This window comes from Nycticebus coucang, chromosome 2 (assembly GCF_027406575.1).
Source record: "Nycticebus coucang isolate mNycCou1 chromosome 2, mNycCou1.pri, whole genome shotgun sequence".
NCBI lineage: Eukaryota > Metazoa > Chordata > Mammalia > Primates > Lorisidae > Nycticebus > Nycticebus coucang.
Window position 1 is genome coordinate 2,132,391 of NC_069781.1, and position 12,672 is coordinate 2,145,062.

Consider the following 12,672-nt stretch of genomic DNA (forward strand, 5'->3'; position numbering starts at 1 on the left):
CCGCCGCTGCTCCGAGCCTCCCGCCGAGGCTTACGGTCCGCTACCGGAAGCGCGCTCCGGAACGCTGCGAGCCGACGCCGGAGGCGGGGCGGGGGCGCCGGCGGAAACGGATGTGACGTCAGAAGCAGTGGGCGGAGGCGCAAGATGGCGGCTGTGGTGCTAGTGGCGACGCGCTTGCTGCGGGTTTCGGGGTCTTGGGGCCCCTCGCGGCTGAGGTGAGCCGAAGGCGAGCCAGGCGTTGGTCTGGAACCGGAGCTGCTGGAATCCTTCTGGAAGCTCCGTCTTTGTTTTTTTTCAAGCTGCACGGCGCCCGTCGGACCAGCTTGCTTTTGGGGACACCAGCCTCGTCGCCGAGGCGACGGGGGCGCTTCCCTGCCTTGAGCCTCGAGCCCGGGTCCTCGGCTGCCGGTTCCTGTCCCGACCTCAGATCTGGGGCCGACGGGCCTTTGTCCGAGGCCGTGTTTGGTTTCTGTCTCTGCCCCTTTCCTGCCGCGTGGTCTCTCTGGAGGCTGAGCCTGCGGAGGCTCGGCTCTGTTAGACCGCAGAACTAGGTGCTTTGACACCGGAGCCCAGGGCTCTCGACCGCTGTGCTGTGTCCCCTCTACTGTTGAGTTCTGACGTTAAAGACTTTTTCCGTCCCCACCGCTACTGAACCACCTTGGCTGAGCCTAGGTGGACAACACTCCACTCCTCCGTGTTGTCTGTGGAGGTGTGTCAAAATAAATTCTTTAGAAAGGCAGATACGACTGTTAATGGAGACAAAACCTAGTAAGCCACACCTACGTGGTTACCAGAAGACCATTTTTCTTGAGTCTGTTGTAATTGGGCCAGTTTCTCTGTTTCAGGTTTGGACCCCCAACATACAGACAGTTTAGTAGTGGCAGCGCCTATCCCAACATCCCCCTGTCTTCTCCCTTACCTGGAATGCCCAAGCCTGTTTTTGCCACAGTCGATGGACAGGAGAAGTTTGAAACCAAAGTTACCACACTGGATAACGGGCTTCGCGTGGCCTCTCAAAATAAATTTGGACAGTTCTGTACAGTAGGAAGTAAGTGCTGTTGTTGGTAAGGTTGCATGTGAGCTTTGTTAGCATGTGTGTGCTTTATTGACTGTCATTTTAATTAGCGTGCCAGTTGTGAAATGTACCCTGAGTGGAAACATGTTAGAAAATCTGAAAATTTAGTAACCAAAATATGAACAGTGGCCATTTCTGGTAATAGCATTTACAGTGTGTTCTCCTCTCCTTTTAAAAACCTTTTTGCAGCCCTAAAAGTTTTCCATCAAAAATGTAAATTGTATGATTTTGTAAGCATTGACGTACATATATATCCATGAAACCATCTTGCAACGAAGATGATGAATATATCCATCATTCTTACGTTTTTAAGTCCTATTCACAATTTTGACTAGTCTTGACTAAATCTTCTATATTCAACATCTGCTTTAACCTGCTAATTTTCTTTTTATTACCAGTTCTTATTAATTCAGGATCAAGATATGAAGCCAAATATCCTAGTGGAATCGCCCACTTTTTGGAAAAATTGGCATTTTCGGTCAGTATCCAATTTGTAATTTTTGAGACTGTATTTGAGAAGGATCTTTTAAGTTTGTTTTTAGGATGGCTATTTTAATACTTTTTTAATTATATTTTATGTGTCATTTGCTTATTTAGATTTTTTTCATTTATTTTTATTAGTCTACTGCACGATTTGACAGCAAGGATGACATTCTGCTTACCTTGGAAAAGCATGGGGGTATTTGTGATTGCCAGACGTCAAGGTATGCCAGCATTTATGTACAAACTTACTTTGTATCCTTATGAAAATACTGTTTTCGTCCTTGGTTAAGGTCCTACTGAGTCCCTCCCATCAGAGGAGCTGTGGAACTTTGCAGAAACAAGCCCTGGCCTGGGTGGAGAATGGGTGGGCAACACGTGCACAGAGAAACACAGTGTCTGGGGACCCACTTGCGCTGTCAGTTTAGCCAGGCTGACTGCCTCGTGCTGGGAATGTGGAGCAGACCCTGTTCCCGAGCCACTGACTGGTAGGACAGAGGGCCATGCAAACGTAATGGACCATACAGCCAAAGGCAGTGGGAGCCAGGAGAAGAAGCCAATGAATTGGTCTGGAGCTGGGAATAGAATCACAGGAAACATGGCATTGGGGCTGGTTCCTAAGGAGTTGGCTAGACAGGTGAGGCAGGAGGCATTCAAGACCAGGGAACAACAAGTTCCAAAGTGCTGGAAGTGGCAGGGTCTGCTTGGGGAAGGAGAGGGAGCAGTATTTGCAGGAGCACAGGTTGGGTAGGGGCAGAGGGTTGGTCTTTGTGTGCCAGGTGTAGCGAACTCTTGAGAAGCCTCATACAGTTTATGAGATGGGTGGACACAGATCACAGGTTTTTTTTTTTTTTTTTTTGTAGAGACAGAGTTTCACTTTATGGCCCTCAGTAGAGTGCCATGGCATCACACAGCTCACAGCAACCTCCAACTCCTGGGCTTAAGTGATTCTCTTGCCTCAGCCTCCCAAGTAGCTGGGACTACAGGCGCCCGCCACAACACCTGGCTATTTTTTTGTTGCAGTTCGGCTGGGGCCGGGCTCGAACCCGCCACCCTCAGTATATGGGGCCGGCGCCTTACCGACTGAGCCACAGGTGCCGCCCAGATCACAGGTTTTTTAAAAGGTTGGTTATTTAAACATGAATACTAGGCTTGATACTCGTAGCACAGTGGTTAGGGCACCAGCCACGTACACTGAGGCTGGCAGGTTTGAACCCAGCCTGGGCCAGCTAAAACAATGACAACTACAACAAAAAAATAGCCAAGCATTGTGGCTGGCACCTGTAGTCCCAGCTATTTGGGAGGCTGAAGCAAGAGGAAGGCTTAAGCCTAAGAGTTGGAGCCACAGCACCCTACTGAGGGTGACAAAATAAGGCTGTCTCAAAAAAAAAAAAAAAAAAATGCTAAAAATATATATAAAGAACATGTTATATATAAAAGATGTGTTAAATGCTAAGAATTAGTGTTAGTATGGAGGTAATATATTCACGTATTAAAACAAGGTCTCTTAAAAAATCTCTGGCTCCTGCCACTTGTGCATGATGTCCAGTGTCATCGCCTGGTGTGCCCAGTCCTCCCTACCTTGCCTCAGACCTCATCTCTCCTCCTCCTGCCACATGAACTCTGTGCTCTGGTCAGGCAGGCTGGCGTTCTGACTCAGATGCAGCTCAGGCTGGTGTTCCTGCCATCCTTCTGACAGGGACTGCAGTCAGTGAGGATGGCTCCTCTCCAGGGTGAAGGTCCAGCCTAGTCCCCTTTGCAGAGGCATTGTGACTGTGTCCCATCTGCTGGGCTCTTTCCCAAGTGACAGTTTGGTCTGTTCTACATGGTCTGTTTGATTACACATGATCTCTGATAGTTTTTTGCATGTTCTGTGGCTGTTCTTTCTCTGCCCAACTCTGTGCTGACCTGGTTCCTCATGCCGGGAGTTAATGTTACAGCCATACCACAAACTCCATAAGAGCCATGTTATCTGTCCCCCACCCCATCTAAGGCCGGGAGCGTTTCCAGTCTGTTCTTATTTAATTATTTATTTATTTTTGAGATTGTGTCACCCTCGGTAGAGTGCCATGATGTCATAGTTCACAGCAACCTCAAACTCTTGGACTTAAGCGATTCTCTTGCCTTAGCCTCTCAAGTAGCTGGGACTACAGGTGTCTGCCACAATGCCCAGCTGTGGTTTTTTTTTTTCCTTTGGAGACAAGAGTCTCAAGCTGTCGCCCTGGGGTAGAGTGCCGTGGTATCACTGCTAACAGCAACCTCAAATTCTTGGGCTTAAGCAATCCTCTTACCTCAGCCTCCCAAGTAGCTGGACTGTAGGTGCCCACCACAACATCTGGCTATTTTTGGTTATAGTTGTAGTAGTTTGGCGGGCCTGGGCTGGATTCGAACCTGTCAGCTCCAGTGTTTGTGGCTGGCACCTTAGCTGCTTGAGCTACAGGCACTGAATCAATGCCTGGCTATTTTTTTTTTTTTTTTTTTTTGTGGTTTTTGGCCGGGGCTAGGTTTGAACCTGCCACCTCCGGCATATGGGACTGGCGCCCTTGAGCCACAGGCGCCGCCCAATGCCTGGCTGTTTTGATTGCAGTTATTGTTGTTTAAGAGGCCCGGGCTGGGCTCAAACCTGCCAGCCTCAGTGTATGTGGCCAACGCCCTACCCAATGAGCTACCGGTGCCCCTGTTCTTTTTTTTTTTCCACCTCCAGACAGGATCTTTCTCTCTTGCCCAGGCTAGAGTACCATGGTATCATAGCTCACAGCACCCTCAAACTCCTCCTGGGCATCTGGGACTATAGTCCTGTCCACTTAGCTTTTCTATTTTTAGTGGAGATGGGGTCTTGCTCTTGCTCAGGCTGATCTCACTCCTAGCCTCAAGTGATCCTCCCCATTTGGCTTCCCAAAGTGCTAGGATTACAGGTGTGCCACTGTGCCCAGTCTCCAGTCTTTTTTATTTAGCATACATTTGGCACAGATAAAATACCTTTTGAAAGAACCTATGGTTATAAAAATCTCTTGGTATTGGCTCCAATCTGACTCACCAGTGTCTTTTACTTAAGTACTTAGTCTATGTATAGCTGGGGGGCTCTTGCCTGCTAGGAATTCATACTGTTAGAGGAGAATGGAGGGAAAAACATGTACTAGTCCCTGACATAAAGCGGGAAGTCCCCACCAGTGCACAGCGTGTGAGCATCCCCTAGCTGTCCTGCCATTGTTGGCTTGTTTTTTCTTTCAGAGACACCACCATGTATGCTGTGTCTGCTGATAGCAAAGGCTTGGACATGGTGGTTGGCTTGCTGGCTGATGTGGTCCTGCAGCCCCGGCTAACAGGTGTGGCTCTCCACTGCCAGTGCTCGGGTGGGCTGGAGACGGGGGAGGCTTGTTGACATGCTGTAGCCATGAGCAGTATACTCCTGGAGCCTTGGGCTTATTCCACAGGGACTGTGCGATTTATTAGAAACAAGGCTGGTGGCTGGAAAGGTCCTTGGTGTTTCAGAGAGTTCTTAGTGTTGTGACACATCTAATTGCTTTGATATTTTCAGCAAAATTATTTATTTTAGAAAGGCCCCTCACACTGTCTTTAAACACCACAGCTTGCTGCCCAATGTTCCCATTGCCCTCATTGGCCTTGCAGGCCATACAACTTTGAATTCCAAGCTGGGAGAAAGGGGAGTGTTGGTTTTTCCAGGCGACCTAAGCATGTACTGTGTTTCACAGGAGTCTAGCCTCAGCGCTCCAGTCCAAAGCTGCAATTAAGAACTTTTTTTTTTTTTTTAAGAGGCAGAGTTTTACTCTGTTAACTGTGCCACACCTTCTGGGGACAAGACATGATTGCAAGAGGGACTTTACCTAACAAATGCAATCAGTGCAACCTGGCTTATTGTACCCTCAATGAATCCCCAACAATAAAAAAAACAACAACAACAACAAAACTAGGCTGTAGTACAGTGGGCAGTCCAATCATAGCTTATTGCAGCCTCAAACGCCTCGGTTTAGGCCGTCTTCCTGCCTTGACCTCCCAAAGTGCTGAGATTACAGGCTTGCGCCACCATGCCTGGCTAGAGTTAAGACCTTTGCAGTACTTGCTGCAGTTAGCTGGTAAAATGGCACCCCGACATGGTCTATGCGTCTGTGTTCTGAGCACCTTCTTATCTCGTGTCCTCATGCTGACACTTTGAGGTGGCCAGGCACCAGTGCCACAGGTGAAGACATTGGGGCTCAGGGCAGGTCCCAGTGGCAGCTTCACAGTGGAGCTGGGATGAGAGGCTTGAGTCCCTGGATCCCTGCTCACCATAATGCTGTTCCCCTTGCTCACACGCCCTCACCCAGGTCTTCCCTAGATGAGAGGGCAGAGGTGACTGCCAGTACCCACCGTGAGTGGCACTCGGTCCAGCTCAGCGGCTTGGGGTTGGTGCCATGCCTCCCTTTCTTACTGTGCATACTGAGCCCTTGTCGTCCGTCTCTGCAGATGAAGAGATTGAGATGACGCGGATGGCAGTGCAGTTTGAGCTGGAGGACCTGAACATGCGGCCTGACCCCGAGCCGCTCCTCACCGAGATGATCCATGAAGTAAACAGCTCGTGACTGTCCTGCCCCAGAGCAGTGGCACCGGGGTGCTGGGAAGGGCTCATCACCTCTGTGGATCTGTCCTTGCAGGTCGCAGGTGTTGATAGAACAGTGAATTTCCCAGTCTGCTGTTTAGCCACGTTTGTGGCTTCCGACTCTTGCCCTACCAAGATACCTCTCAGTCCGTCTATAAAACGGCTCTTTGATTTTATGTTTTCTATGAATTTTCATTGTGGAAAAGCAGATTTTTTCACTTTTATAAGTATTCACAAAGCTGCCTATGCTAAACTCTGGCTAAAATACCAGCTTGTGTTGGATTTTCCCAGAGGCACTGATGGAGGAGGTGGGGGTGTGGCTGGAGGAGCCTGCACTGCACCCTTTCAGTCACCGCGTCTGTCTCCCTCTCTCTGTTAGGCAGCTTACAGGGAGAACACCGTTGGCCTCCACCGTTTCTGCCCCGCAGAAAACATAGCAAAGATTGGCCGACAAGTGCTTTATTCTTACCTAAGAAACTACTACACGCCGGACCGCATGGTGTTGGCTGGAGTGGGCGTTGAGCACGAGCACCTGGTGGATTGTGCCAGGAAGTACCTCCTGAGAGTCCAGCCAGCCTGGGGGGGTGCGCCTGCTGTGGACATCGACAGATCTGTAGCACAGTATACAGGGGGGATGGTCAAGGTAAAGTGATGGGAAAGGTCTCGTGACCATGGGTTGTGCTCATTCATTCTGACTCATGTTTTCATATTAAATCCGAAGGTGGTAGAATTAACTGCGTTCATGGCTGGGCCTTAACATTTACTGTAGTCCTGCAGTGGCACGGAGCTGGTCCATTGCTCAAAGCTGAGAGCAGTCAGGATGAGGGCAGCTCTCTTTTGAAGCAGAGTTGCTGGTGTTGGCATCCAGTTCCCATTTAGCCACTTTCATGGTGATCTGATCTGGGAAGTTTGCAGGTCCTGCTGATTTGTCACCTGGCCCCACTTCCTTGTTCTCTGTTGCAGCTGGAAAGAGATATGTCCAATGTCAGCCTGGGCCCCACCCCAATCCCTGAGCTCACACACATTATGGTGGGACTTGAGAGCTGTTCCTTCTTGGTGAGTCTTGGGATCGGACAGGTGGCAACTCAGACACAACGTGGACTCTGGCCAAGCCCTGCCACCCTGTTCCCACAGGAGGAAGATTTCATCCCCTTCGCCGTGTTGAACATGATGATGGGGGGAGGCGGCTCCTTCTCGGCCGGGGGCCCCGGCAAAGGCATGTTCTCCAGACTGTACCTCAACGTGCTGAACAGGTGCAGGGCATGCCGAGTGGGTTTCTGGACCACAATGCCACCTTCTGAGTGTCCTTTTCTCCAGTTCCCTGTGGCCTGATGTTGGCAAGTCCTCTTCATCCCAGCAACTCCGTGTTCCCTCACAGGCACCACTGGATGTATAACGCCACCTCCTACCACCACAGCTATGAAGACACTGGCCTCCTATGCATCCATGCCAGTGCTGACCCGCGGCAGGTGAGGGCACACGAGGCAGGAGCAGCATCTGGGTCCCACCTGTGGCCTCAGTTCTCAGTGCAGCTCCCTTCCCAACCAAGGCTGTCCCTGTTGGAGAGGGGTCAGCGGCCAGTGGGGCAAGTCACACTCTCACAGCCATGTTCTCTCCTTTGTAGGTTCGAGAAATGGTAGAAATCATCACAAAGGAGTTCATTTTAATGGGCGGGTCAGTAGATGTGGTAAGTAGAGCTTGGGACCATTTCTAAACTTGCCAACAGCATCTGACAGGGAGAGGGCCACATTGCAGGAGTGGCTAGCAGTGAGCCCAGTCCCCAAGCCCCAAGGCCACTCTCCAGGAGGAGGATGTGGCTGAGGGTGCTCAGGGCTAGCCGCTGCACTCAGGAGCCCCTCTGGAGCCACCCTCCATGGTGGTGACCCTGAGCACTTGGTCTGCTTTCATCTGGTTGGCTAGTGTGTGGTGGGACTGGCTGTGTGACTTATCTCAGAAAGTCCATGCTCCCCTCTGCAGTCCCTGTAGACAGCTGAGAATGGAACAGCCATATGAGATGGGTCATGAGTCAGGGCCTTTTCTGGTTCCTTTTTTATGTTTCAACCTGTTTTTTATTCGTTTCTTTCTTTTTTTTTTTTTTTTTGTAGAGACAGAGTCTCACTGTACCGCCCTCGAGTAGAGTGCTGTGGGGTCACACTGCTCACAGCAACCTCTAGCTCTTGGGCTTACGCGATTCTCTTGCCTCAGCCTCCCGAGCAGCTGGGACTACAGGCGCCCGCCACAACGCCTGGCTATTTTTTGTTGCAGTTTGGCCGGGGCTGGGTTTGAACCCGCCACCCTTGGCATATGGGGCCGGCGCCCTACTTACTGAGCCACAGGCACCGCCCTTATTCGTTTCTTTAGTATAGTTTTTGATGCCATATGTGTTGGGAAGCCTTGTTACTTCTTGGACCAGTATTGGTGCACACACACCAACCTTCCAAGCATACGTGTGCAGAAGGGCGCATACACGGCTGCGTCGGCATGCCAGCCGCAGTTGCGTGCCGGTGCCTATGGCAGCTTGAGCTTTACCTTTAGTTCCTTACTACGCACGTCACGCTTTCCACTGTGATCACCTGTTCACTTCTTTTTTTTCTTTTTTTGAGACAGTCACACTCTGTCACCCTGGGTGCCATGGCATCAGAGCTCACAGCAACCTCAAACTCTTTGGCTTAAATGATTCTCTTGCCTCAGCCTCCCCGGTAGCTGGGACTACAGGTGCCAGCTATTTTTTGGTTGCGTTTGTCATTGTTTAGCAGGCCCAGGCCGGGCTCGAACCTGCCACCTTCGGTATGTGGCTAGCACCCTACTCACTGAGCTACCAGCGCCGAGTCGCATGTTCACTTTTTAATCAGAAAAAGCAGCATTATTTGACAAACGAATTGCGTTTCAAAATTAACATTCTTTAGTTTCATTAGTATCCAGCTAGAAAATAATACTCTTCGTTAATGCAAAGCCAATCTGAGATAAATTTATCTGCCTGAAGTTGTTAAAACAAAAAAGACCTACCTAAATTGGTAATTGTTTCACTTAAAAGTGATACAGTTTCTTAGCAGCATGTCTATTTTTCTTTTTTTTTTTTTTTTTGTAGAGACAGAGTCTTACTTTCTGGCCCTCAGTAGAGTGCCGTGGCGTCACACAGCTCACAGCAACCTCCAACTCCTGGGCCTAAGCTATTCTCTTGCCTCAGCCTCCCGAGTAGATGGGACTACAGGCGCCTGCCACAACGCCCGGCTATTTTTTGGTTGCAGTTTGGCCGGGGCCGGGTTTGAACCCGCCCCCCTTGGTATACGGGGCCGGCTCCCTACCGACTGAGCCACAGGCGCCGCCCATGTCTATTTTTCTTTTCTTTTATTTTTTTTGAGACAGAGGCTCAAGCTGTTGCCCTGGGTAGAGTGCTGTGGCATCACAGCTCACAGCAACCTCCAAATCCTGGGCTCAAGCGATTCTCCTGCCTCCACCTCCCAAGTAGCTGGGACTATAGGCTCCTGCCACAACAACTGACTATTTTTATTTTTTGGTTGCAGCCATCGTTGTTTGGCAGACCCAGGCTGGATTCGAACCCACCAGCTCAGGTGTACATGGCTGGTGCCTTAGCCACTTGAGCCACAGGCGCCGAGCTGCATGTCTGTTTTTCAGTGTTTGGTAGCTCCTAGGTTCTCTGGCACGTACCCTCAGCTCTCAGCCTTAGTACCATAAATTAGACTCATTGAGGCCAGAATGTTTTAAAGCCTGAAACTGGTCACGGCCTGAGGAGAGCTAGCTTGTCTGTGCAGGCTACATCCCTCAGAGTGTCCCAAGGACTTTGGTAAACCCAGGTGCCTGGGCCTTGACCAGGGAGTCTGGTGAGACCCCAGAACCTGTGCTGCCTTGGTTTTCTCCTGATTTTTCTGTGTGGCTGCTTTGGGGTCCTGGAGTTTGGGAGTTTTTATCTTCTGCTGCTTGTCATGCAAACTGCAACAGGGGCCCAAGGGAAGCACATTCCCCCCTTTGGAGTATGGCGTGGGCCCTGTGAGGTGTGGTGCCAGCCCTAACCAGAGGGGCCAGGAACTGCCAACTTTCTCCTGCTGGGGCGGGTGTTGGGCCTAGGTGGAGCTGGAGCGAGCCAAGACACAACTGATGTCCATGCTCATGATGAACCTGGAGTCCAGACCCGTCATCTTTGAGGACGTGGGGAGGCAGGTGCTGGCCACACACTCCAGGAAGCTGCCCCACGAGCTGTGCGCACTCATCCGTGAGTAACGTGTTAGCACTGAGGCAACTAGTGAAGACCTTGGCTGGGGCTCGGAGGACAGCTTCTCACCTTCCTGTACACTTCCTGTAGACTGCCTACCTTCCTGAGCCTCCATGGGCACAGATGCCCCATCTGCAAGCCTGGGCTGCCCCAGATGTCCTCAGCAGGGAGAACTGAGGGGAGGGCCATAAGGGTCACAGAGTCTTACTTCCTGGCTCCACCTGTGCCCGCTGGGTCACCTTAGCACTGTGACTGAGACTTCTGCACTCCTGGTGCAGAAACCCAAGGGCTGCTTGGGGTTTTTAAAGAGGCTGGGCACTTTACACACCTGGTATCAGCACTTTGGGAGGCCAAGGTGGGAGGATTGCTTGAGGCCAAGAATTCAAGATCATTCTGGGCAATGCAGTGAGATGTCATCTCTTAAAAAGAAATTTTTTTTTTCTTAATTAACTTGGCATCGTGGTACACTGTTAATAGCCCTAGCTACTGGGGAGGCTGAGGCAGAAGGATCACTTGAGCCCAGGCCTTCGAGGCTGCAGTGAGCTGTGGTGACATTGCCCTCCAGCTTGGGTAACAGCAAGATCCTATCCCACTAATTAAGAGGACTCAGTAAGCTAATGGGTGAGAAGTGTTTAGCAATTTGCCATGCAGTCACTAGAAAGAGGGCTTTGCTGTCCGTGGCTCTCAGGCAAGTGTCTTGGTCCCAGGTTTGTGTGGCCCCAGTGGCCCCAGTGAGTAATCCTTAGGAGGTCCCCAAACTTCCTCAAACTGCCGAATTTTATTTGCATGGGAATCTTCTGGGCCCAGTTTTACAACCTGGCACAGAGCTCCTTATTAAGGAGGTTTTGGCTCTTGGTGTCTTTTGTCCATTGAGGAGACCTCAACCCTGTCCTGGGCATGAAGCTCTGCCCTGCCCTCCCTGGACACTGTCCTTCCTTCACGAGCCACCTTAGGCTCCTTGAGTACAAATGTCCAGTCCCCCAAAGAAAAGAAACCCCCTGGGGTGTATTCCTTGTTCTTGGCCACTCACCTCCTGGTGCCCCCCAGGGCCCTTGTGAAGGCTTAGGTGTGGTTGCTGCCTGGGGGCAGCCCTGGGCCCCTCACTCTGACTCAGCCGTCTGTCCACGCAGCCCTGAGGGATCGGAGTTTCTCCTGTAGACCTGTCCCAAAGTTAACTCCTCAGACAAGGAGCTTGCTCTTTGTAACTGTGTTAACTCCTGCTGTACTTTTAGGCCATTGGCATGTCCCCTTTAATGAAAACAGCTCACTCCTGCCATTCCATCCCAACATACTCTCCTCTAGGCAGCTGGCCCGGTGTGATGGGCTGAGGTGGATGGGTGGCCCATTGACCACAGCCTTGGTGTGATGAACAGCTCATTTACCTGGTGTCCTCTTGTCCTCTTACTAGGCAACGTGAGGTCAGAAGACATCAAGAGAGTTGCTTCAAAAATGCTCCGGGGGAAACCTGCAGTGGCTGCTTTGGGTGATCTGACTGACCTGCCAACTTATGAGCATATCCAGGCAGCACTGTCCAGCAAGGAAGGGCGCCTGCCCAGGACATACCGGCTCTTCCGGTAGGGTCCCCCCAAGGTGTGGCCAGGCCTAGGGGTTGTGGACAGAGCGTCCTCTGCACGTGCTCCTTTGGGTGCGTGTCTAGAGCCAAGGTGTGGACATGGGGCTTCCCTTAAACCTGAGGGAGCAACTGGACATCGGCAGGCCCCTGCTCAGTCCTCATTCCTTCAGAACTGAGTGTGAAGGAGTGGAGTGAGTGAGCACCTTCACTGCTCCATGTAGAGACAGGAGAAGCACCTGCCACGACCAGCCAGGGTCAGCGTGTCCCCCTGAGTTGGGACTTCTCGGTGCATGGGGCTGCTGTGAGTTCCTTGAGACTCTGCTGCTGAGCTGGGATGCACCATCGGTGGGTGCCGCAGGTGCCACGGGTGCCTGGCTGCTGTGTTCTGTGATGGACTCAGCTCTGCAGGCTGGACTAGATAAGAGTGCAGCCTGCCTTGTAGAGCCCAGCCCACAGCGAGCACAGCATTGTCACTGGTAATAAATTGGTGAACTCTCTCTTACCTTGGTGTTTTCTTTGGTTGAGGAGGGGGTTGATAAGGGTAACGACAGCATTCCTGAAATAGACCTTTCTCCCTGATAGTCACCTGGTATGGCCTGGCTTCAGGGGTGTCAAAATGTGTGGGGGAGGGGGCAGGGGTGGCAGCTGGGGGAGCGAGGGGAGCAGCCACGCATGGTGCTGTGGGCACTTAGGAGCCAGGAGCCGGAGTGCAGGCA

General features: G+C 51.3%; 1 protein-coding gene across 2 annotated transcripts; it reads left to right on the forward strand.

The window, feature by feature from the left end:
- Window positions 1-47: 47 nt before the first annotated feature.
- Window positions 48-12,458, forward strand: PMPCA (peptidase, mitochondrial processing subunit alpha). Of its 2 annotated transcripts, XM_053557878.1 has the most exons (13): window positions 48-215; window positions 846-1,048; window positions 1,474-1,553; window positions 1,697-1,779; window positions 4,787-4,881; window positions 6,020-6,120; window positions 6,532-6,795; window positions 7,116-7,208; window positions 7,287-7,405; window positions 7,531-7,621; window positions 7,777-7,839; window positions 10,239-10,383; window positions 11,792-12,458. In XM_053557878.1, the coding sequence occupies exons 1-13, from the start codon at window positions 145-147 to the stop codon at window positions 11,959-11,961; spliced, it is 1,578 nt and encodes a 525-aa protein (XP_053413853.1). In that variant the 5' UTR covers window positions 48-144; the 3' UTR covers window positions 11,962-12,458. The 2 variants fall into 2 exon arrangements, with proteins under 2 accessions (XP_053413853.1, XP_053413861.1); XM_053557886.1 differs by lacking the exons at window positions 48-215; window positions 846-1,048 and having other exon boundaries at window positions 1,498-1,553; window positions 4,789-4,881.
- The last annotated feature ends 214 nt before the right edge of the window (window positions 12,459-12,672 follow it).

Bases quoted from the DNA above. Each gene is read 5' to 3' on its own strand.
- PMPCA (XM_053557878.1), top strand. From the start codon at position 145: ATGGCGGCTGTGGTGCTAGTGGCGACGCGCTTGCTGCGGGTTTCGGGG. The intron at 7,209-7,286 runs GTGAGTCTTGGG...CTGTTCCCACAG, and splicing joins TTGAGAGCTGTTCCTTCTTG to GAGGAAGATTTCATCCCCTT. The intron at 10,384-11,791 runs GTGAGTAACGTG...TCCTCTTACTAG, and splicing joins CGAGCTGTGCGCACTCATCC to GCAACGTGAGGTCAGAAGAC.